General features: G+C 40.0%; 1 protein-coding gene across 1 annotated transcript in view; it reads right to left on the bottom strand.

Moving 5' to 3' along the window:
- The window catches only part of tshz1 (teashirt zinc finger homeobox 1), a 93,945-nt gene extending 69,102 nt beyond the window's left edge, over nucleotides 1–24,843 (bottom strand). The window contains exon 1 of the mRNA XM_060823101.1: nucleotides 22,424–24,843. Coding sequence (XP_060679084.1) covers nucleotides 22,424–22,463 — 40 coding nt within the window. The 5' untranslated portion in view covers nucleotides 22,464–24,843. The remainder of the gene's footprint in view (nucleotides 1–22,423) is intronic.
- Nucleotides 24,844–25,893: the final 1,050 nt, after the last annotated feature.

The following is a 25,893-nucleotide window of genomic DNA, read 5'->3' as shown; positions in this document are numbered from 1 at the left end:
TTGTAGGTCTACCTATAGCAAATGGTCTGTAGTGGTTTAAGAAGGCAGTTCACCATCACCTTCTGCACAGCTACCAAGGATGGGCAATAAACTCTGGCCGAGTGTGCTATGTCCACATGACATCAGTGAGTTTATTTTTTCAAAGTACAAGATTATGAAGGGTACTATTTTACAAGGTTACTGACCTTCAGAACAGACCTTAAATAAGAGATTCAGATGACTTACCAGATGGATAATATTTATTCAAGATAGATAAAGGGAAATTTTCCGGTCCTCATCTCATAGCTATTGTATCTCATACTCCATAATTATTCTGCTCCCTTGTTATTCAAACTCACTGGAGTTATCATAATTAAAGATTAACAATTTCATATAATGTTGTTTTCATTGCTAGATTCACACTTCATGTCTCTCCCAACCTGCAAACTCTCCCACTTGGAAAGACAAACATAGCAAAGGCATGGAACACTACCATCTGCAAGCTCCTCCCAAGTCACACACCATTATGACTTGGAATTATATCTTCAATTACTCACTCTGTTGTCGCTGGGTCAAAATCCATCTACCGGGCCCACTGTCAAAGAAAGGCCGCCAGCATTCTCAAAGATCCATCCCACCCTGGCAATGTTTTTCTACTACCTCTACCATCGGGGAGAAGGTACAGAAGCCTGAACACACGTACCAGCCAGTTTCAAAACAGTTTCTACTCTACTGTTGTTAGAATAACGAATGTACTCACAAACTCTTAACTTTTGCCTGTACCTGTGTTTTTGTTTTTGCTGCTGTTTACCTATTATTTACTTATCTATGCTGTTTAACTATGTGATCTGCCTGTATTGCTCGCAAGATAAAGCTTTTCACTGTGCCTCTGTACACGTGACAATAAATTCAATTCATTTCATTGTGCAACTCCGTCCCAAACAGCACTGTTGGTGTAACACATGGGCTGATATGTTTCAAGAAATTGGTGCTGGACTTCACCTTATTGACACACTTGTTTAATTAACAAAACTTAATGTACTGAATTGTCTGTACATAAATTAGCGATGGAAAGCCTTAATTTATGTGTATTATTGAGACATTAAGAAGTCATTAAGTTGGAATTGCTTTAATTTTCAAGTATTGCAATGTAGCTTTATGTTAAAACAAAACACAGGAGTGAATTCAGTTTATAGTTGGTACACATTTTACAGCTGGACTCCAATGGGTCCAGCATTAGCAGTAAATGGAAGCCATTTGATGGGATATGAATTGGTTAGAAATGCTGAGTGCTGAAGGTACAGTTTGAGGTTCAACTGTTATAGAGAAAATATGAGGATTCTCCACATTGGTCAACAGTTATAAATTTGGGTACAAATTAAAATTTGGTTGTTGCACAGAAACCATGAGTACTCTTCCCATTGATCAAGAATTGTAAATATTTGTTTTAAAGTTATTAGTTTTGTTGACACAGATGGTCAGACTTGGACACAATGCAAATGATACTTCTATACACATTTTGTTAATAAGATATTAATCAGAAGTGTCTGTACTTGTCACAGGATAGGACACTTTTAATTGGGGGCTTTTGCCAGGACAGAAAGTTAGCAGTTAGTAGTTGATAGTGTGCAAGAGTAAAATGTTTTGGAGGACAGAATGAAGGATAGAGTGGCTTGCGGATTGAGTTTGGTATTGTTGATGGCTGATGGTCAGAAAGCTACAGTTTAGACATCTTTTGGCCAGAATCCATGAGAAAGGCAGATTGCCTGGAAAAGAACAGCCAGTCCCAATGAATTGCAACACCAGTCATTTTGTAACAGGTTAGGCCCATTACCGCAATTTTGTACTTAACTACTTTTCTGAATAGTCACATAGAGATTTTCCCATGTTTTATGTTCTAAAAAGACTGTATTTTGAATCCCTTGTTGGAGTTGTTACCTCGGAGTATGTGAATAGGTACTCTCCCCTTGCATGTAAGAGAAAATAAAGATTGGTTTGGACAAATGAATCATTTGTCTGAATCTTGTTCCAAATCAATAAAAGACTTCAACAACAGTTAGTATGAAGTTTGCCAGGGATATTTGCAGTTGATGGTTAATTCTCATAGTTTAAGCAAATGCTTCCAAATAAACCTGTTGGACTATAACCTGGTGCTGTGTGATTTTTAACTTTGTACACCCTAATACAACACTGGCATCTCCAAATCATCTCACAGTTTTGCAAGTTTGCTGTAAGTAATACAGAGGTGATTAAATTAATTGTCATATTTGGGGCTGAGCAGTATAAATCCAGATCAGTATTTGAATCCATTATTAGGGCCAAAGATGATTACAGTAAAAAAAAGTGACTAGCCTTTCTTAGAAAGCAATTGTTAGCAGAGAGCACTCAGCAGCAGTGGTGAAGTGTACAGCTTGACAGAGGGAAAAAGAGAGAAAACTTGCTCTCAAGGAGCTCTGAATAATGCAGCTGCAGTAGTTGAGGTGGATGGAATATCATTATTGATCTTTTAAAGCTACATACTACGTGTATGTTAGTTAAGATGACTAAGTTAAAATTTCAAAGAGTGTTGTGAGTCAAGAAACTAGGTTCAAGAACTGGGAAGCACTGTTATCAGAATTCCTGGGACCCACGAAAAGATGGATCAAGTTGTAGTGAAGCTGTGTGTCATATAAAATCTCAAAGTGAAATGTTAAGCATAAATCTTTGCTGACCAATAAATCTTGTTAGTTGGCATTCTAAGTTATTGATTGTCCTTTCTGTCAATAGGTTATTCCCCAACAAGAATTTTCTTACGTTGGGGATTAATACAGAGTCCAAGTTCTATTAGTAGAGCTCAACACTTTCTTGTCAAGGGCAATTTAGGGATGAGCAATAAATCCAGATCTTGAAAAAGGATTCCTATGAATGAAAAGAAATCTAAAACTTATATAAAGTACTCTCCTAGCTGGGGAAGAATGGAGTGGAGTTACATGTTAAAGGTTTGGATTACTTGGTTGCCTTTTAAGCTATGCTGATACTTTGATATGCACTTCATGTATATTTGTCTCTTAATCAAAGTATAGCAAGGAATACATCTAAATGACCACAAGACAATTAGTAGCATTGCTACATGGACTGTAAACTAAATGGGAATTGATACAAGATGATAGAAATCATATCAATTTTTGGAAAACATTCTACCTAATGTATTTTTGTCTCTGACTCAGAACGTTGTTGGTTCAAATTCCATCAGGGGAGATTTCAGCAAGCAATCCAGGCTGACACTGACATTGCAGTACTGAGGGATGCTGCACTGTCAGGGGTGCCATCTTTTGAATGAGATGCTAAATCAGCTGGATTTATAATGATTTGATGTTATTATTCAATGATGTGGGTGTCACTGGTAAGACCAGCATTTATTTTAATCACTAATAGACTACCTTTTATTTCAGATTTTTACTGACTTCAAATTTCACTATCAGTCACTATCACTTTCAGTAGCCCTGTCCTCAGAACATTAACCTGGGTTTGGGATTACTGGTCCAGTAATATAACCACTATGCCATCACCTCCAGCAGCTTGATTTTAATGATGAGTAGGAGAGTTTTCCTAAGTGTCCAGAGACTAATATTTATTCCTCAACCAATATTTTTTAAAAACTATTTGGTCATTGCTACATTTCAACAGTGACTACACTTCAGAAGCACCTTAATGGTTATAAAGCACTTTAGAATGTGTTGAGATTGTTGTAGATGCCTTATAAATACAAGCTGCCTCCACTGTAGTCTGCAATGCCTGGATTTCACAGCTGCATCCTCAGTTTTGTTTTCTGTGCATGTGACTAATGGAAATAGAGGTGCTCCTTTAAGTTGGAAACTTGTAAGTTGTCCAATTGCTGCAGCCCTGCTGTACAGGATGCCTATAAAAAAGCATGGATTTTTTCAGGCCTACAGGGTTTCAAGTTGGCATTAAATGTCCTGGAGCAAGTAAGTATCCTAGAAAGTGCACCAATAATAATTGTAATTTCAGCAACCTATTTAGTATTTCTTGTGAATTATCTTTTCCTAGTGGTTGGAATGAGGTATAGCCATGGTTCAGGCCTCAGCTGACCCCTTCCCATAACTGCCTGTGCCTGCCTACCCTAAGCTGCATAGTGGTTTTGCCAGCTGGTTGCAGGAAGTCACATGGTTTGAATCTGCCTCGATCATGACTCTGAACCTAAGAAGTAACTTCTCTTCAAACACTCCAGAAATGGTGCCCACTGTTTTGACATTTGTGGGTCTTATCAGACAAACAGCCTTCTTAAAACCCTGAAAGGCTACTTAAAATGAAGAATGAGCAGGTATCCCATTGACATTGAATCATATAAAACTTGGGAGTGTGATACAAGGATAGTGTTTCCCCTGATCAGGGGTGGATGGGTTCAGACAGTACGTCACAGTCTCTGGGTATGGGGAGGCCATTTCTAATTGAATTTAAGAGAAACATTTTCATTCAGAGAGAGGTGAGCCTGCAAAATTCTCCACCACAGAAGGCCAGGTGACTGAATATTTTTAAGAAGGAAATAGATTTTTAGAGGCTGACAGTATCAAGAGGCTTGAGGAGAGAGCAGGAGTATGGCATTGAGATGGAGAATCAGCCATGATCTTGATGACCAAATGCCTCACTCCTACTCCAATTTTCTATGTTTTCTGTGTACACCAAGGCTGCAGTAAATGGCATGGAGGAGTCACAAGTTCCCAACTTAAAGAAGGGCTTTCTATTTCCACAAGTCATATTCACAGAGAATGTGTTAGAATGCAGTTAAGGCATTGCAGGTGACTTTGAAGACATGCTTGCATTTACATAGCGTTTTTGACAACCTCAGGACATCCCAGACAGCTACACTGCAACAAACATTACTCCCAAGAAAGCATCAACAAGATTGTTTAATAAAAAATTACTTATATGATGTCTTTCACAATCTTAGATGAACTAAAGTGGCAACTAAATTATTTCTGAAGTGTGGTCATTGTCCTAACCTGGTTTATATGGCAACCAATTTGTACACAGTATAATTCCACAAGCAGCAATAACCAAATAATCTTATTTTTGAACATATTGGCTGAGTGATAAAATCTTCCCCGTTCTTCTTCAAAATGATGACTCTAGAACATTTTATTGCAAACTCAGAGTGTGGACAGGTTAACATCTCACCCAAACAGTGACACTTTTGACAATGCAGCTTTCCCTCAGTACAATGGACTGTCAGGATACTTTCTGCATCACAAGTCTCTAGAACAGAGGCTGAATCCACAATCTCCTAACCCAGGCAAGAGTGCTGTTCATTGAGACATGGTTTGCTTTACCAATTGGAGTTCTGTGGCAGAGCTGCACAAAAGACAAAGGTCTTTGTTTCTGAGTTATGCCCCTTTGCTTCACTGCTCATCAGATCACATAATGAACATCGAAACATGAGGACCAAGTCAGCATCTCCAGAACAATATTGAGACCTCACAATTTTGTCACAGATCTATGATAGAAATCTCTGAAATGACACGTTAAATAACCATCATCAATCAAAATTCAATGCTATATCATGTAATGAGATATTGGGAATGAAGGGATTTTGAGGAGTATCTTAAATTAGGAAAGAATGGTAGAAGGGTGAAGATGATGAGGAAGAAAATTCTAGACTTTAAGTGGCTGAGACCATGAGTGAAAATGATCCAACAATGAGAAAAATGAAAGCTTTGAAAAAGGTCAGATTTGGAGCTGTGCAGAGATTGAAAAGGGTTGTAGGTCTAAACAAAGTTACAGGATTCAGAAGGGGCAAGAGATTTGAATACAAGGACCTGACTTCTTAAAAGCAAGATGATGCTGGTGCAAGAGTCAATGTATGCCAATGAGCAAAGACATAACAGATAAACTGTATCCTTACATCATTTTTGTTAAAGTTCAGAAAGGGCTCAAGGTGAGAGGCTAGACGAAAGAATTATCTTCCAATGGTTTAGCTTCCTCACATACTCCTTGTTGACAGGTTAGAGGGAAAAAGAGCAGAGAAAGAGTGGTATGGGGATATTTCTTTGATTTTTTTAGACAATCTGTAGTGATAAGAATTAGGCAATTAATCTGCTCCTCATTTGAGGATTGTGCAAATGGACAACAGCTCTTAAATATTTTATATAATGAAACCATGTTATTTTCAACAGGGCAACTCACTTGCAAAGATAAATTAGAAAGATTTGAGTCTTTTACAGCTTCACTGATGTGCAGTACATTTTCACAGTTTCATCTTATCCTAAAACACATAAGCAAAAGATGCAATTTAACAAACAATTCTTCACTTCCTTTAAACAATGTATTTTATAAAGTAAATTGTTACGCTGAATATCACAGTAGTGAGAATCTGTTGCCATAATACGAGCGTTGTTAATGGAACAAAACACAACATCGAGATCTTTCAACCCATAGAACAAGCTCTGCACAAAAGGACATGAAGTATTTAACACCACAAGCATTAATGACATTGTGTGGGATGGGTTTCTGAAAGAGGCAATTCTTATGAGACCCTCAGTAAAATACACACAGTACCCATTATCGCAATCAGCCATAACAACTAATGCTAAAACTATTTCCAAAGTGCCATTGGTGTAAAACACCTGTCAAATTCATCAATCTGCCACAATGTTTAATTGTAAAATTCAATGCACATTTACCTAAGGTTGCAGCAGTATTTGGTGAAGTTGTTTGAAGGTTGAAAAATAATTGTACAGAATGATGTTTTTACACTATGTATTATTTAGATATAGCCTTTAGCTCCCTGCAAATACCAATGCCCCTAACTCCATTCTGTACTGATAGCACCAGAAAACTGTAGTCAGTCTCAAGGACAAATGGCTATACACCAGGCTGTACGCAATCCAAGACATGTTATCGTGTGGGCAAACTATTGTCCTAAAATTGTATTCATTGCTTTTCAGAATGTTATCAGCAATATGGCAACTGTACTGTGTGAAAAATAAAGCACTTCTGAATTTTATTGGTTCGAGCCACCTTTGCACCTGGGGTGATTAAAAAATAGATCATTCTACACCAGATCACAAACTATCAGTTTTAAATAATTTTTAAAAAGTGTCAATTGTTTAGAAATTCTGGTTAACAATGAAGATTGTCCTTAAGTCCATTGTTGCATTTCTTCATCCCATTACTGATTTTTACAAATATTTATATATACACATAAATGATGCAATAGATAAACTGACTATTTGATAATCCCAGACAGATTTGTCAATGGCAAATTCTGCTGTATGGTATTAATAAAATTGCTGGATAAGCAAGACACATTTATACAGAAAGTGACACAAGTGCTGCGAAAGATTATTTCAGATTATCAATTCGTTGAGATTAATGATGGCCTGGCTTGCCAGTCATCGCTGAGCCTGTATTCAGCACTTAACCCAATCGCTAAATCTCATGGTTTTCAGTATTGTTGTCAGCGAGGATAGATTGTCTGCACGCCCATGCTTATTGTGCCATTTTTAGGTGACAGTTATACTGAAGCTTTTGCATTTATGTAAAAGGAATAATTAGCATTTATGTAGCATCCTTCATAACTGCAGGGTACCCCAAAGCACTCTACAACCAATGAAGTACTTTTTAAAACTAGTCTACACCAAAAACACAGCAGCAAATCACCAGGGACAACGTCCTGATTCTCTCCAAATACTGACATTGGAACTTTAATGTCCACCTCAGAAGACAGATAAAGCCTCAGTGTAAATCACACCTGATCGACAGAACCTCCAACAATGTACTGCACAGAAATATCAGTATTGCACGGAATTGTCAGCCTGAGTTGTGTGCTCAAGCCTCTGGTAGTGAGACTAATCAAAACTATCCAAATGCAGAGGGAAGAGTGTCACCCACTGAGCCACAAATGTGCAGGAAAATGAAAATCATGCCAGCTGAAATATGACTCCAGTCCAATCCAAACCTGCATTTTATTACCTACCTGCAGGTACTCTGGAAACACTTCACCACATATGCAACATTTTGTCCAATGCTATAAGGGAATGGAGGTTTCTGTTCTTTGTCATGCTTTCTAATTTTAAATGGGAAGCCATTAGAAAATACAATCATACTGATTTTTGGCCAATTTTGTTGTCATCAGTGGATCACAGATAGCAGTATAAGTCCAGCCTACAGATTCTGGTGATTGTCACATAGCTTTATACACATTGTGGTTGACTGACATTGAACCTTCTTCACTCTTTTTTTGCTAAGTTTATGGCTAAAGTGAAACTTTACTCTTTGAACAAAAGTTCAATCCTAATGGAATTATTCCCACCCTCCTCCTCTTTTCCCATGGCACTGCAAATGTTTTCTTTTCCAAAGTTTTTGATCGAGAACATTTTTATTTCTTGGACTATTATCAAACACTACTCTGCTCTCTCGTGCTTAGATATGCAAGTGGAGGAAATTACTTCCATTTGTAATATGCAGGTTATGTGCCCCGTTCTGGTCTCCATATTACACATGGCATACACAAGAATTGGAGAAAGTGCAAAAATGATTTACTTTGATCATATAAGATTTGAGAGGATATTCTTTTCCAGAAAGAGTGAACAGGTCAAGGCTTTTTACCCTGAGGAAAGAGAAGGCTGAAGAGTGACCAAATAAAGGTCTTCTAAGATTATAAAAACATTTGATAGAGGAGATATTATAGGGGAGATTAAAGAGATGTTTCCGCTTGAGTGAGAGTACAAAAAAGATGCCATAAATATAAAGTAGTCACTAATGAATCCAATAAGGGATTCATTTAAAGCTTCACTGATAAGAGGGTAGTGAGAAGATGAGCTTGTCGTCTAGTGCAAGTAGCATTCAAAGGGAAGATAGGTAAGCACATGAAAGAGAAAGGACATGAAGGATATGTTAACAGACTTGGATGAAGTAGGACGAGAGGCTCATGGAGCATAAACATTACCATAGAAGTATGGGGAAGAATGGCCTAACGTCCTGCTCTAAATTCAATGTAATTATGCACAATTTATGTAGCACTGTTGGATCAGTAAATCACTCATCTGAAATGTAAAGGTAAATTTGTTGGTAAAGTATTTCAGATAGTGGGCATTAACCTTCAATAAGTTTGTCACAGGCGACTCACTGAGCTTCATGAAAATGGGCGTACAGTTTTGATCACAACCTTACTCTGAGCTCAAAGAAGCCAAATTTCCAACTCATGTTACTTTGGGATCCACAATGGCTGCTGGAAAACTCCAGCCCAATACAATTTAAAATCTCTCTGTTAGATGAAACTGTGAGCTTTTTAACAATTCACACGTCCTTTTCTGTTGCTCTGGGTGAACAGAAGCCTTTGGTCTCACAGTCTTGTTTGTCTCCCATCTCTTTCCCCAGAACACTAGGGTTTGTGTTGGGTTATGGTTCACTGAGGGGATAATCCCCCTCAGCTGAGTAAGTCAGTTGGGTTTGAACTGTAGGCAGAGGGTCATTTGGTCCAGCAGTGGTACAGGGGCGATCCTGATCCTATCCATTAACTGCTGTATGAACAGGAATTACTGGATGGTGATCTAAAGCAGAAGCCTTGCTTGTTCCCATCTAGTGTACGCCCAAACAGTTCAGGAGCATTGAATTCCCAATCAAACTCTCTTGTGTCACTGACACCAGAAATTAGGAATAGGCTTGTAATCAACCTGAGATTTCCTTATCAGTGTGGATTACTGCTCATACACACCATGAACTGCAATCAAAAACTGAGCTACTGCAGGAACAATCATTATGTTCTGAACAGCAACAAATTCAGAATATACAAATTTTATCAAATAAACAGGCCAAGGGACAGACCTCTACATTTAATATCTTGTTAAATATCTTGAATAATTTTTTTTTCTGTATCATAAATGTAGGCATTACTGACAAGGCTAGTAATGCCCATCACTAATAGTCTTTGAGCTGAATAGCTGGCTAGGCCACTTCAGAATGCAATTAAACATTACCTAAATTACTGTTCATTGAATGTCACATACAGGCCAGATCAAATTAAGATGGTGGATTTCCTTCTCTTGAGGGTACTTAGCAAACCAGATCCATTTCGACAATAATTAATGATAGTTGTCATGGTCACATATTTATAAATGGAACGTATAATCCAACGGATACCATGGTGGGATTTGAACCTGTATTCCAAGAACATTAGGCTGGATTTTTGAAATACTAGCAACATTCTTACTATGTTGCCATTTCACCACTTAAAAAACACGACAGATACAAATACATTTCATTCCAATCCAAAAAATCTAAGTATACACTGTCCCAGTGCACTAACCCCCTCATCACTGAGCAGTTAGATCTCAGCACATCATTAATCCATTTAGATTGAAGCAGCAGTTAAAAGAACAAGGAGGAATGTACAGAGATAAAAGATTACTCCTTTGGAGAAAAACCCTGTTTATATTTGTTCACTGCAAGTGAAACGAGAAAATAAATACGTATTAGCAGCTCATTCTGGCAATACTTAATGTTTCACAAACTGCAGATGTGGAAGTACTGTTGCTACTTACACCCCAGGGAACTAAGAGTATTAAAAAATTCTGAAGTAAATTGTTAGGCGTAGTGTATGTCTGTGCTTGACGTATGCCAAGTAATTTTCGGTATGCGCCAAGCTCTTGCACGTGCTAAGCCTTATAATTTACTGGACCAGTTCTGCAATGGGCCTCAGAAACATTGGTTTACTTAGCTACCTGTGCTTCTCTTACATTTAGCTCTTCAAAGTTTTTGAAATAAAAATGCTGACTAACACAACAACTCTATCCAAGAAAATTATAGAAAATTTTTACCGTTGAGCAACATGAAGTAGAACTTTTGGAAAATATCTAAACCTGCAGAATATTTAAGTCACAGTATTCTTTGTATGCACAGTAAAATGCATGCAAAGCGAATAACAGATTCTAGGAATAATAGGAGACCATTCTGCCCCTTCAGCCTATTTTGCCAATTGATTGTAGCTTGGCTAATCTGTATCTTAACTCCATCTAAGCACCTTGGCCCAAGAATAAGCAAAAAAAACTAACAAAAAGATATCAATCTCAGGATTTGAATCCCTGTAAATAGGCAGAATCTTTGAGTACAGATTTCCACTTTTAAGAAATTGTAAGTTAATTTAGAAATGTAATGTTTATCATTTTGAGGCCATAATTGTGAACAAAGCAAATCTTTGGTCACTAAGACTTTCAAACAATGTTAATGCCCAACACTGAAATTTCAGTCATCCTTATGGTGGCATCTGGACACCCTTCAGTCTCTAAAATGATTGAAGAAATATTAGTAATTGGCTTACACATTCACACATATCCCTGGCTTTTGTTTCTTTTTTGGGATCTATTTGGTTGTTGTTTCACATTGTGCCTAATGGTGCTGCTGAAGATGCGACAAATGATTAACAATGCTATCAATATTTATTGCGACAAGATGTTAAACAATAACACATTCTGTGAGATGCTGTCACCTTGCCTTGCTTTGTCACTTTATTTTTGGTGCAGAAAAGTGGTTTCATTGTTTTTGATGAATTAATTCTTAATTTTCCACTTCGCTCTCAACTAACACCCAGATTACTTTGGGCCTGCAGGTATTCTGCATGGAGATGGATGAAAAGTAACATTAAAGGCTCACAAGCTCAGGAACCCCAGTGCACTTTCCAGCCAATGAAGTCCATTCACTGTTTTAATGCGCAGAATACAGCAGCAAAGTAAAAAGCAGTAAGCTCCATCTTCACCAGTGAGATAGAGATTTTTATTTTAACCAATGCTGGTGGAGGGCTAGCTATTGCCAAGGGACACTGGGGTGGACTGCTCTTTTAAGTAACACCATGGGTCTTTTAATTCCACCTTAGGGAGCAGACAATGCATCAGTTTAATGCCACGTGTGAAAAATGCCACGCCACTGTTGGTGCAATCCTCCCACCGTGGAAATGGGAATGTCAACCAAAAGTTTATTTTGAAGTGAGACTTGAAACCACCACCTTCTGGCTCAGAGACCAGATTCAGTTCTGGTTTGGCACAAGGTAAAAGGCACAATGCATCACTTTTGAGTAAAACTCAGTCCAATACACCTTACATGTGCTAAATCAAAGGCATAACTATTTCAATTCAATATCATAAATCACGTTCAGAAATAATGTATCCGAGAATGTGTTGGTGATTATTTTTAGCAAGGCAAAAGAGAAAAAAGAAACACCTGGATATGTAACATTGGATAGTAATTCATTAGAGTTAGATAAATAAAAATTTTAATAATTTATAATAAATGGACTGGGAGATCAAATAGTGGTTGATTGAAGATGCCACTTACAGAAGAGATTTTATCTAAAACACATCCTGTGAGCATCAGACAGCATTTACTGTGGTGTCATTTTCAGAAGTGTTACAGTAGGACTGTCAGCACCATTGAAAACAAAGGAAGACAGGATGTTGTAAATCAATGCAATGAATAAAAACTTTCCGACATAAGAAACAGCAAGAAGCACCCTCCTTTTAAAAGGTTTTTTAAAAATAGAGATCATAGATAAATAGGTTCTCCCTGGTGAAGTGTCAAGGATTGTTTAATCTGAGTACGTTTCACAATGAAGTTCTTTTGCAGTGGAGAGAATGCAAAAGCCACTCCTTCACTTTGGAGTTTCCCGAAGGGTAGTACAATGCTGGACTGGTTAAATTCTCTACCCTTTCCCCTACCCTACCTCCAGCAAATATTGGTCAGTGGATTGTTGCAGGCTTTCACTCGAGGATCATATACACAAGGCGCACATAGAAATTTGGTAAAAACAAGGACTGCAGATACTGGAAACCAGATACTAGATTAGAGTGGTGCTGGAAAAGCACAGCAGTTCAAGCAGCATCCGAGGAGCAGTAAAATCGACGTTTCAGGCAAAAGCCCTTCATCAAGTTTACGCTCATATAACTAAGTGAGTGCACAAATGTACTGTCGTCAGTGTGAGGCATAGTGGTCAGTGTGACACTGAGCCATCAATGTGAACAGAGTCTTTTAGAGTAAGATACTGTGATGAATGTGAAGCAGAGTGGTCAGTCTGAGGTATAGTGATTAGTGTGAGACCGAATGGTCTGTGATGCAGATTGGTCAGCATGAGACAGAGTGGTTAGTGTGAAGCAAAAAGGTTGGTATGAGATACAGTGGTCAATGTGAGGTATAATAATCAGTGTGAGACAGCATGGCCAATAATGAGGCACACTGGTCAGTGTGAGGTGTGGATACATACTGCTGTGCAAATACAGGCATACATGCACAGTCAGAGGTGCAGAAAGGCACTGACACAGAAATAAATGCGCAGTACAGCAACAAATATTGACACCACACAGGTACACACACATGCACACTCACATAGGCAGACAGCAAGGACATACACACACAGACATAAATACACATGCAGGTGCACACAAACATACACATGCACATATATATGCACTCCTATAGGCATACAACAGCACATGTACATACAGGTTCACACAGACGCACACGTACACCTGTGTGCAAACAACATGGGTACACACATACAGGCATGCACGCTTGCACACACAGGAACAAAGACACAGCACACACACACACACACACACACAGTACAGGTAGAGTGAAGTGAAACATGCCTTGTTAACTGCCTGGAATGATGGAGCTGGGGTTTGTTTTGGAGCTGCCGTCTGGCACAGATTGTTGGAGCCCTGGCCTCTCCCCAGAAACACACATCCACCCTGAGCTGGGTACCGGGTACATTCAATCAGCAGCTAATAACTGGACAGGAGGAACTGCTCCCATTCATAAATCAATGCGCAAAATAATTGCTAATACACTAGTTATCGATTAGTGCGTTGCCGCTCATTTTGCGGCGATAGCTGAGAACTAACAAAGTGACAAGGGTAAAGTGTTATTTCTTTCACACGCAGACAGCTGGGCTGGAGAAATGACTCCAGCGAGCAGTATTTCTTAACTGACACCTGTCAAGATAATGGCAGCAGTCACAGCTGTCGCTAGAAAAATTCATCCCTAGTCCTGTTCATCCGTCAACCTTAACACCCCTGTCTGCGAACACGCTTCCCTTGCTGCCGTTCTTTCTCAACGCACTCAAAATTGCTGCTCCCCACTTTTTGCACAAACACTGGATGTGATTTTTTTTGGGGAAGGGGTGGTGTTGCCTGCATCCACTGTTCCTTCTGCCCCCCCCCCCCCCCCAATCTCATCATTGTGTTCCAGGAGTAGGTGGTGAAAAAGAGGGCATGAAATTGAAGACACCACCCCACAAAACACACACACACACACACACACCTCCACCGGTAACAATAGTTGAGGGACAAGATGTCCAGAGCACATATCAAAGCGTGTCTGGTGTTCCACCTTTCAAAGCTGGTGTTTAGTGACAGCGTGACCCGGGCTGGGGGAGGTTGGAAACTGTTTCTCAGATAAGTGGATGCAAAACCAAGTGAAATACTCTCACGGTCCAACCAATGATGTCTTCTGCTTGGGAGGGACATTAATATTGCACGTGCATGTATAAAAGTGGATGCAAGTGAATATCTCTCCCTCCTCATTGGGACAACGCTGAATGTGATCTTCGGGTCCAGGGTGTTGCTGAGCCGCGGTATCTCTCAGAACTCCGCCGCTCCCGGTGTCTCACCATGGAGCCTGCGTGCGGTCATAGAGCCAATTGTTTGGTTACAAATCCCTCGCTACCAAACACCCACCAATAATTATTTCTTAGTCAACTGCATTTAAAATAAAAACAGGTTTGGATCAAAAGTGAAAGGGGGGGGGGGGTGCGGGATGTTGACTGCTTGCTACCTGTCTCTGTATGCCATATCTAACCCCCACCCCCCACTCCAAACTGACCAGTCTCCTCTCCATTCCAAAATACAACCCAGCTCAGTGAAGAGCAAAGGGTTGAAAGGTCGCTGTCGGCTCACTGAGGGAGGAGTGAGAAGGTGAACGATTATGGGAAGAGTTAAGGACCATGACAAAGCTTTGGCGCTTTGAGGCTTCTCTCGTTTAACATGGCCTTGATAGTCGCAGGTCACATTTTCCAAGCTTCATGACAAGAGTTTCCAGTTTCCAGTTTCTCGCTTTAACAGGTCGCCCTCAACCCCGAGTTCAGCAGCTCAGTCCGACCCTCTTAGTCCCGAGATGCGCAAGGCTCCAATGAAAATAAAGGTCACTAGCAACAACGTGGGATGCATCAAAGTTACAAAGGGAAACAAAGTTAACGTTTCGAGTCTGATATGACTTTTCTTCAAAACGTCTTCAGAAATTCCGAGAAAACAATCATACTGGTCTCAAATATTAATTGTTTCTCTCTCCACAAATGCTGCCAGACCTGCCGAGTTTCTCCAGCGCTTAAGATTCAATTTTACCACTTAAACAGTTTTGAACAGACCAACATGAGCTATCTGGAGTAGGACTATCCCATATCCAATAAGTTCTCACAAAAAATATATACACTTGAAAAACCAGTAACTCATTTTTTTAAGTGTATTTGTAAACAAGAGGGTCCTGACTACCACACTTCTTCAAATACTTATGGTGCATGCCAGCTCTACAGTAAGGTGCTTATCCAGTTCAGTTATCTCCAACCTCGCCTACCAGTTGTTTTGCCTGTTTGGAGTGGGGGGGAGGGAGGGGGGGGGGGTGTGATATGGTAGGCAGGAAAGGTGGGTGAAGAAAGGAACTTGAATTTCTAAAGCATCTTTCACAACCTCATCCCAAAGCACTTTATAATCATGAAAAGCCTTTGAATTATGGTGATTGTTGTGATGTAGTAAACACAGGAGCCAACCTGTGTGCAGTAAATTCTAATAAATAACAATGTGATAGCACCTGCATAATTTGGTTTTAGTGGTGCTGACTGAGGTGATAAATATCAGTCCAGGAAAGTTGGGAGAGCTCTCCTTCTCTTTGTAATAGTGCTAAATGACAATTTTAATTCATCTGGGAGGGCAGACGGGGTCTTAGCTTAAAGTCAATTCTGAAAGACAGGCGAATTGCTAACTGTAATCGAATTGTGACCTTTCACTCATACATCAAAATTGATCACAGCAACTCAAATAAAAGACTATGCTGCAACAAATCATAATTCTGAACAAAAATCAGGAAAAGCAAGTTTCAATAAAGTCAGTTTCTTAACATGGGACACCTCCCTGACTAACACATCTGTTGGAAGATAACTGACCTGTGCACTCTTCAGATGCTCCCGGCCCTGCTGTGCTTTTCCAGCACTACACTCTCGACTCTTTAATTTGCCTATGTTTGCTATCAACAACCTTTCCTAACATATTCAGTTTGACAAATTTCCATTTGGTGACTGTGTCATGACAACTTAAGGAATATCAGGACTTAAATAATTGACCAAGAATTCTAGCAACATTAACACCATTCAGAACAGAAAATCATTTCATCAAATGAAAAATTTACCTATTTGTGTTTTTACAGCTTCCTATAATTATTTTTGAACATGAGCATATTTTTTTAAACATACAAATGTGATAAATGAAGTTGGCTAATGCCACTCTTTCTGTCTGTGCAAAAGGATCCAACCAGGTTCTCTGTCCCCTCCTCCTTAAATTAATCTATTCACATAACTCCCTAGTTACTGTGGGTCTGCACAAAGTACATTTTGCTTAAATCTCTGTGAAGTATCAAACAAAGGAAAGCAAAAACAAGACAGACAACTGCATTCAGCTAAGATTACTGACTTATTAGAAACCAGTATGTTTATTCTGAAGGCCTTGTTGTTGAGTTTGGTCAATCCATAATGAGCTTTTCTTGCATAGCATCAGCAGGCAACTATCTCTCAAGAGTTTGCTGAACTCTTAAATCCTGAATGACATATACACATCACAGCCAAACATTGTCAACTATGAATCTGACGTCAGATTCCCAACAACAAATGCAAAACGATTGAGACCCCCTAATGCTGAGTACCCAGGGAGGCAATAGAAATAATATCCAGGAAACAAGACAAAGAAAAAGAGCATTAAAGAAAACATACAGCACAGAAACAGGCCACTCAGCCTGACTGTATTCTACTTGAGTCTCCTCCTAGCCTACTTTGTCTCATTCTATCAGCACATCTTTTCAATTTTTTTTTCTTCTCATGCATTTATCTCATTTGCCTTTAAATGAGTCAATGCTTTACACCATTAACATTTCATGTGGAAATGGTTACATTCTAACCATTCTCTGGATAAAGACACTTCCCCCAGTAAAAGCTGTCATATCTCAAGAGCATGACTGAGATTTCAAGGAGCATTGTGTATGCTTTTTATTTAAAAATCAGTTTGTGATTCTAAGACAGTCCTTCCACCACAAAACCGTGAGAGATGCAGACATTGAAGTTACTGAGGGAGAGAAGGAAGGAAAAGGAGAAGAGATGGTGGAAGTTGAATGAAAGAAGAGAAATATCCCAAAGGAGACTATACAAGATTATGGACATGGAGACTCCTAAAGGAACGGCAGAATTCATCTTTTTCAAAACAAATATCAAGCAATCGGGTTCTTGAGACCTTGTGGTAGAATTGAGGTGCTGTAAGAAATCTGGGAAGGAAAGAAGGCTCTCGGAAAGTAAACACAGACGTGACATCAGAAAATACAGCAGCCAAAGTGTGTACAGCAAGCTCCCACGAGTGGCAATGAATTCATGAGCAGAAAATCTGTTACTTGTGTTACTGTGGAGAAATAAATATGAATCAGGTGAATGCAGGGAACACTTTGGTTTCTGCATAACTAATTTCACTGGTCAGCTCTCAATCACAAAGTCATGAATTTAAGTTTCTGTTAATGATCAAAAGAATCTGGCCTCATTGATTTGTCATTTGTTTTGACGAAGAACTGAAAAAAAAACAAGGGGTGTTCAAACTGAAGAGATGATGGCCTGTCTTGGGTAATACACAAGAGCTTACATTCTTCTTGCCAAAGAGGGATATACAGTGGTGATGGTTCAGCAAAGTAGTAAAAAGGGGGGAAGAAATAAATATTGTATGTGGAACGTAAGCTCTTCTTCCGTATTACCCAAGACAGGCCATCATCTCTTCAGTTTGAATAACCCTTTTTTTTCAGTTCTTAGTCAAAACAAATGACAAATCAATGAGGCCAGATTCTTTTGATCATTAACAGAAACTTAAATTCATGACTTTGTGATTGAGAGCTGATCAGTGAAATTAGTTATGCAGAAACCAAAGAGCTCCCTGCTTCATTTCGCCACAGTAACACAAGAAACAGATTTTCTGCTCATGAATTCATTGCCACTTGTGGGAGCTTGCTGTACACACTTTGGTGAAAATCCATTTGGGTGAATGGATTTTTAAAGTAGGGATGGTAACAGTGAGCACAATTTGGAGAAAGAAAAATTTCCATTTACACAGCACCCTTCACTATCTCAGCACATTTCAAAGCATTTTACAACCAATGAAGAACTTTTAAAGTGTGGATACTGTTGGAATGGAGGAACTGCAGCAGCTTAGCACACAGCAAGCTCCCACAAACAGCAATGTGACAATGATCAGATAATCTTTTCCAGTGGTGGTTGGTTGCAGGATAAATACTGTAGACAAGAGGTAGTTATTGGATACAAGCAAGTGTTTTATACTTTACTACAAAAAGGGACAGAAATGTGATAACTGTCATAAAAGAGCTCCAATTTGTGTACACAGAATACAATTGATACAAACCCATGTCACTACCAAATCATAACTAAAGCATACTATCAGATTGAAGGGGCAGAAAATCATTGTGCTACAGTGAGGGGAAAAGGTTGATAACCAATTTTGCTAAAATCTACTCAAATTTCAAAATGCTGAGGCATCTTTGACTGCTATCTTGAAATTGGGAGCATCATGACATGCTATTACTGTTAGAGAGGGAACTGCATCTGCGCAGTGTTAATATTTCGAAGCATTTCACAAATTTAAAGAGTCAAATTATTCCTGATCTGAAGGATCTTTCATATGGCAAGCAATCCGCCACAGAAAAATATGCTATTTAACCAAGATTTTCAAGAGGACCAGAAATTTGTAAGAATCTCCTCCAGAGTACTCACTACATTCAGACAGACAGATCATTTTGCCGACATTTTGAAGGGAAACTGGTAAATGATTCAATGATTGCAGCAATTTGGTCTTTCCGAAATTGTGGCTTCAGCTGATACATTGCAATAGGAACATAGGACTGGGAGGAGGCCATTCAGCACATCAAGCTTGTTCCCATTTTCAATTAGATTATGACTGATTAGCATCTGAACTGCATCTATCCTCTAGTTGTGTAATCTTTAATCTCAGTTCTAAAATCATAATTTTTCTTAACAGCTTCCTAGTGGAGAAAGACCCCATTTTCAACACTCTCTTTGTGAAGAAGTGCTTCCGAACATCACCAATGAAAGGCCTAGCTTTAATTATAAGTTACCACTCCATTGTTCTGAGCTTGGCCTCCAGAGGAAATAGTTTCTCTCCATCAACTTCTTTACTCATCTTAAACATCTGAGTTAGAATTGCCCCTCCAATTAATATTCACACAGATCTTAGCTTTAAAAGCATTAACAAAAGAAAAAAAAAGACATTTACAACAATAGACTGCACCATAATTGTACCATCACCACATGCTACTAAATTCAATTTTATCCTGTTGCACACCTTTTTGACACCTCTGCCATATGAGCACAACATTTGCAGCATTAATTGCAAGAATACTTTACAACTACAAAAAGGTTACACAAGGCAGAAAAATGAAAAGAACAAAGAAAATTATTTCTCATTCATTCTTGGGTAAGACCATGCTATAATGGGTTTTGTGCTGGATTTTAATCCAATAAAGAATTATAAATGCAATAAAAAATTCAGGAGAAATTTCTTTACCCAGAGAGTGTGGAACTCCCTACCACAAAAAGTGGTGGGTGCAAACAGCAAATATAGCTTTAAGAAGAAGCTGATACAAATAAAGGACATATGTCAATGGGATGAGTGTAAGTAAACTGGGAGACGTGTTGAGTGGAACATCAACACCGGCATAAATCAATTGGATTAAGTGGTCTATTTCTGTGTTTCACATTCTACATAAAACCAAAATGGTTAGTTGAAAAAATCCTGTCATGTAAAAAAAAATCTAAACAAAGTACAATTAACATTTAGATCTGAAGAAACTACCAACTCAGCTAAAATGTTTTACCCTGGCTTTATTGCTCTGTTAGAAGCAGAATTACTGAGGTCATTAAGGCAGCATTGTCTCTGTGACATGATTAGTCAGGTAGCAAAGTCCATTTGTCACCTGCACCAGTAAATTGAGTTAATACTGCACTACTGGCAATAGGGACTGTATAATATCAACTTGATCACATCAAACTGACTGTGAACCTGACACCTTACTAAATTTGTCAGCATTAATCATTAAACCTGTCACAAATCCATCAAGCTCTCAGATAATTAGGGACTTGGTAATGAAGCGAGCTATACATTTCTCTAATTTTTCCCTCTTTTTTTAAAAGTGATAATCATAAGGCCTTCTGTTATACGGGACCATTTTCTCTGATCGTCTTCTTTCCAACCATTGCACAGAAGGGATGGGACAATCCCAGGCTCCTCTCCATCAGCCTGAACTCTTACAAACATCTGTTGGCCCACATCTTTAGGGCCATTTCCTGCCTGCCACACAATATTTTTTTTAGACACTCCTGATATTTTCAGGGAAAGAAAAGTCATCAGTTATGCAAGTTGTAGCAGTCAGACAAGCCAAGAGACATCCTAATGAACCCATATTTCATCTATAAAATGTGCTTAAAATGCCACTGTAAAAGATATTTTACCATCTTTTTAGCTAATTTTCTATCCGTTTAAATAGCAGATGACTCAGTCATCAACTCTTCATTGCTATTACAAACCTGCATTTTGATTAAGTATGCCAAATGTCATGTACAGAAAAGAATGGAAACACTCAAGCCTGCCAACTTTTGATTGGCCATTAAAACCAATGATGTATGTGCCTGTCAAAAGAGAGACAATTAAATCAATATTGGAAAAAGTCGCCTTGACGGCTTGTTTCTATGTAAAAGCTGTCAGGACGAATTACCATGCACCATCACGTTTGTGTCAGTTGTTCAGCCCCCTTTATAAAAATATTTGTTGTTTAAAGTTGCTGATATCCAATTTCCACTGGAGTTAACTTGAGGTCTTACAATGTCATCCACATTGACCCTCCTGCACTCATCATTTCCCTTTCCAACAAAACAGAGTGTGTTCGTCAAAGTATGCCCCATCCTCCGTTTATTTAACAGACCTGCTTCACAAGTTTTCTGTTCTTTTCAAGAGCTCAGAAACAATTCAGGTGAAGCTCATTATCTGGCGACTGAATTATATAATGTGGGAAACAGAGTGGTGTGCTGTAGGGAGACACTTAAAACTGAGGAGGATGAGGGAGTGGGGGTGATGGGAAAAAGAGGATGGGGTACAAATAAACTTGGGACAAAAAAAAGCGGTAAGCGACCTGACTTGCAGAGTTGTACGGTCAGAAGCATGTGGGTTGCTATGGTGAGTGATTTATTGATCTTTATCAGGAATGAATAGATCAAAGGCTGCCTAGATGACAGAGGATCCATCATACATCAAATCAAGAATAGCAATTCTCTATGAGAAACAGAAAGGGAGAGAGAGAGAGAGAGATGGAAAACTACACCCTGCTAATTGAACCAAAACAAGTCTTTCAGAAATGAAGTATGTTTTTTTTAAATTCTCTATAGAGTTATTTACATGCACGATCAAGAAGATGCCTCAGAGTCACCATTCCTGGGGGGACTTTCAAAATGAATCTGGAGACTCTACACAGCACATGTCCTCACATTTTTAAAAGAGATTGGGATAGCTTGCTTATTTTAACACATCCTCTCCAATATTATCAGCTTCTTCGAAACACCTCAGAAAATAAATGATGCCACTTGACATTTTAAAAACACATAAAAATGGACTCTCAATCCTTAAATTTATATTTAAACACATCGAGACTAGTTGCCGCAAGGTAAAATAATAGATTTTTTTGGGGGGTGGTCTAAATACAATTATTTGCGATCAAATCCACGACGCAGCGAGAGGAAGAAAAAACATGACGGTGACAGCATTTGACAGACACCTGACAAACTACGCCACTCACATAGGAAAGAGGAATGGCCAAAATAACATTAGCCCCCCAATTCCACCTCCCCCCCCAACCCCAAGATCCCGGGCAGCAGAGGGGGTTAAAGGTGTACCCATTCGACGGGCAAAACCAGCAAGGTGCGGGAGTGAATCAAACCCCCTCCCTCCCATACCCACCCCTTCCCCCCCCCCCCCAAAAAAACCATCAATCTCCGCGCATCCATATCCTGCCTCTGCTCCAGTGGCTGGATGGAATGCAAAATCTTAAATGCAGAAAAGTGCATCTAGTGATGGGGAGCTCTTACCTGCCGAGCGCCGGGGTGCTTGTTGTTTCCTCCTCGGCATACTGCCGTCCGCTTCTGCTGCCGGCCAGGAGTTTCCGGAGTTACTAGTTTGCTTCTCGGTGTTCTCATACAGACCAGAATAAGGCAGGAGGCGAAAGTGTAGTCATTGATTCTTTCTTTTCCTGAACTGTGTGTGTGTGTGTGTGGGTGTATTTTTTTAGGGGAGGGGGGAAGGGGGGGTGAGAAGAGTTGAAGCTGTTCAAATAGGTGAGGGGTGCGGGGGAGGTCTTTTTTTTCTCTCTGTCTCTGTGTTGATGAGGTTTGGGCGAGGGGGCGGGGATGGGGGGGTGCTGTTGTCAATAAGCTGTTCCGCTAAACCTCCTCAGCGAGCGGAGATATAAGCGAGAGTGAGAAGGGTTTCAGTCACTGCATCATATGCATTAGATAGACAGACACACACACTCCAGTTACTTTGTATCACTGCCGCTTCTTGTATCTCTCTCTCTCTCACTCTGCCCACTTTCAGCATTTACATCAATGCAGAAGGCAGACAGATAACGCACATCACACACACTTGAGTGAGAGAGCGATGAACTAGTTCCCCATAATTATTATCATTAATGGGGGCGGGGGGCGGTGGGTGAGAGTAAACTCTCGGGTGGGCTCCGGGGAAATACAGAATATCCACAGAGCAAGACACTCTTAACTGATCCACAGAGCTATCGAACAGCATTCAGTGATAAATCCTCTTCCTCTCTCCAGTACATTGCAATGTCCTCACAGTTCACGCTCAGTTTTTGTTTGAATAACAGTACAGCAGCAGCAACAATGATGAAAAGTGAACTTATCGTTGCAATCCGAATTTGCCACAATGTCTGCAAAGAGGAGCACCGCCTGATTGTGAATATCTTTTCTCCCTTGTTCTTTGCTAATACCAATTCTCCAGACCGAGATTAAGCTGTTACTCCGCCACAAGTTAACAGAAGAGGGTTTTTCTACCCCCCTCGTCCTCCTAATGTTCCGCGATGTGTCCAAACTCTCAGAACCACAGCATTCCGAATGTATTTGTGTCTATTTTAAAAAGTTAACGTTTCGGAGCAGCAGGCTTCTCGGGGAGTTTTATTCGTGTTTAAATGTTCCACTTCCCCAGTGTTTTGGCGAGGCGGTTTTACAGTGTCTATAACAAACTTTTCAATTTGCAGGAAGCTGGGCAGAATTTGGCGTTATTACTCGAGAGAAGGAGGCGCCAAGTGACTGAAGATCTCTCTCAATAAACTTAACATTTACTGTCTTTGTTTTCCTTTTTAAAAAAAACAGACAAACCCAGGACTTCACGTTCCGGTTGCACTAATAATGTTGGTTTCTGTTTTTTTTCCTCTCTCGGTTGGGAGTTGATGCCCGGCTCCTGTTTGATTCGTTCCACCTTTGAGGAAGTGAATGTCGCGCACGGGAAGAGGAGGGTCTGTCTGTGTGTGTCTGTCTGTGTGTGTGTGTCTCCTTTTCTCTGTTTCTGTGCCGCGCACTTCTGTTAATGTTATTCAGTAATATTACTCCACACAATTGTATCTCCACCACCTCTATCCAACTCTCACCCTGTCTGTACAGGATTTGTGCCCTTAAACACCAGCTACAAACAATGCTTCCTTCATAACAAGACCCCCTTTTATATAAAGAAGGTAGTTGATCAAATATAAGTTGATCCAAACGAGAGCAGAGAGAGAAGAAAAAAGTCTGAATTTACTGTTGGGACACTTCCTGAACTTTTGTTCCGTGTTTTGCCTCCCTCCCTACCTCCCCCTCTCTGTCTGGTGCTCTGAGCCCTGTAGCTATGATCAATTCTGCTTTGACAGGGAGGCTGCTCTCGCTCATTTGCCGGACTGCACGCTTCCGAACGCCGCCTTCTGCTGCTGGCCGGTTCCTGCTCAGCCTGTCAGCTCTCGCATGGTCTCAGCGGCCGGGAGGCCTCTCAGCTCTTACCCGCGAAATGAGAGAACTCGCCGGTGCAGCGCCTCAACTCAAACTTCAGGGAGGGTTTCAGTCCGCACTCCAATGTGCCCCCTCCCCGCCCCCAGGAGACGGCGAATTACTGGCCCAGAATCGGTGAGTCGCAGACCATTATTGACACCTCTTTCTCTCCAGAATGTTGCTTTGCTCCTGACATCGATTTTGAAGTTAAAACTTTAGCTGGCGCAGAATGGTTCCTTGTCTGTTCTGTAAAACAACTTGATCCTCGAATCGATCTACTCCGATTCCTCCCGAGTTTTCAGCTGACGGGCACAATGTTGGATTGGGGGAGGAGGGAGTTGGGGGTGAGAATATTTGGCGGGGTGGGGGGGTGGTTGGTGGGAAATCAGACCGATCCACTTGGACTTGAGTGTTTGAAGTAGGAGCTAATGCGTCCAAAACAACTTCAGGTTCCGCCCTAACATCTGTGCATTCATCTAGGCGTCATGACCCTGCAACGCGTCCATCTATCTGTCAGTCAGTCAGTCAGTCAGTCTGTCTGTCAGTCTCGGAGTGCCTGTGCGTCAGCTGCAAGAGCGGTTTACGTGGGCTCTTAAACTGACACAAATACACTCCCGCTGACTGACTGACTGACTGACTGGGGGCAGTACATCCACACACACACACACACACACAGAAATGGCACAGTGCTGCACAACTCCATGCAAAGCCTGCCCTTCAGTAACTAAAACATTGCTGGCTGATTTCCTTACAACATACAACTCAGTTCCTGTAATGAGTGGGTTTTCTTTACTATCCTTCCCCAAAATAAACATTTTAAAACGGCGGCAGGGTTTATTTGCATATTATACATTCAGACTATCCAAATCAATAAAGAGATTTGTCATGTTTCCTTTGTTGTCTAAAGGGGGTACACCTTATGTTTACAAAATGCCCAGTGGGATTTATATTATTTCCCGACGTTACTGTCCCTTCATAAAGAGGTTGACATGAGGGTATATGTGTCTCACCATTGCCGTGTAGTTCTGTGCATTATTACAATGCGATCAATTGTATAATAAGCTCTTCTATGAAAGTAGCCACACTTGATGGACCTAAACACTGTATAATGCCGATATCCTGGTGCTGGGTAACATGGTGATATAAATGCAACTGTTACATCTGCATCTCCATCTTTGCTGGGCCGTTTTGCCCAATCTGATCAGTTGCAAACAGACATGTCCTGGCATTCTGCCGCTGCAGGATCACTCCAGTTTAGATTCATTTGTATTGAAATAAAGACGTGTTTGTTTCCTACACTAATCTCAGTCATTATATAGATGCCATTTTATTCCTGTCCAGCGTCAATGTTCTTGTTTCAAGACCTGCGCCTAGTTCTCACTCCCGCATGAGATTTCACCCATATTCCTGCCCTGATTTTACATCCTGAAGTTTCCTACAACATACGTTCAGTCTTTGTCACTAGTATTTACCAATTTGGACAGTCCTTCAAAAGAAAGTAAGGCAAATTCAAAAGAAGATATGTC

Source organism: Hemiscyllium ocellatum, chromosome 4 (assembly GCF_020745735.1).
Source record: "Hemiscyllium ocellatum isolate sHemOce1 chromosome 4, sHemOce1.pat.X.cur, whole genome shotgun sequence".
In the NCBI taxonomy this organism is placed as follows: Eukaryota; Metazoa; Chordata; class Chondrichthyes; order Orectolobiformes; family Hemiscylliidae; genus Hemiscyllium; species Hemiscyllium ocellatum.
The sequence above is the reverse complement of the archived record's forward strand: the minus strand, read 5'-3'. Positions and strand labels throughout refer to the sequence as shown.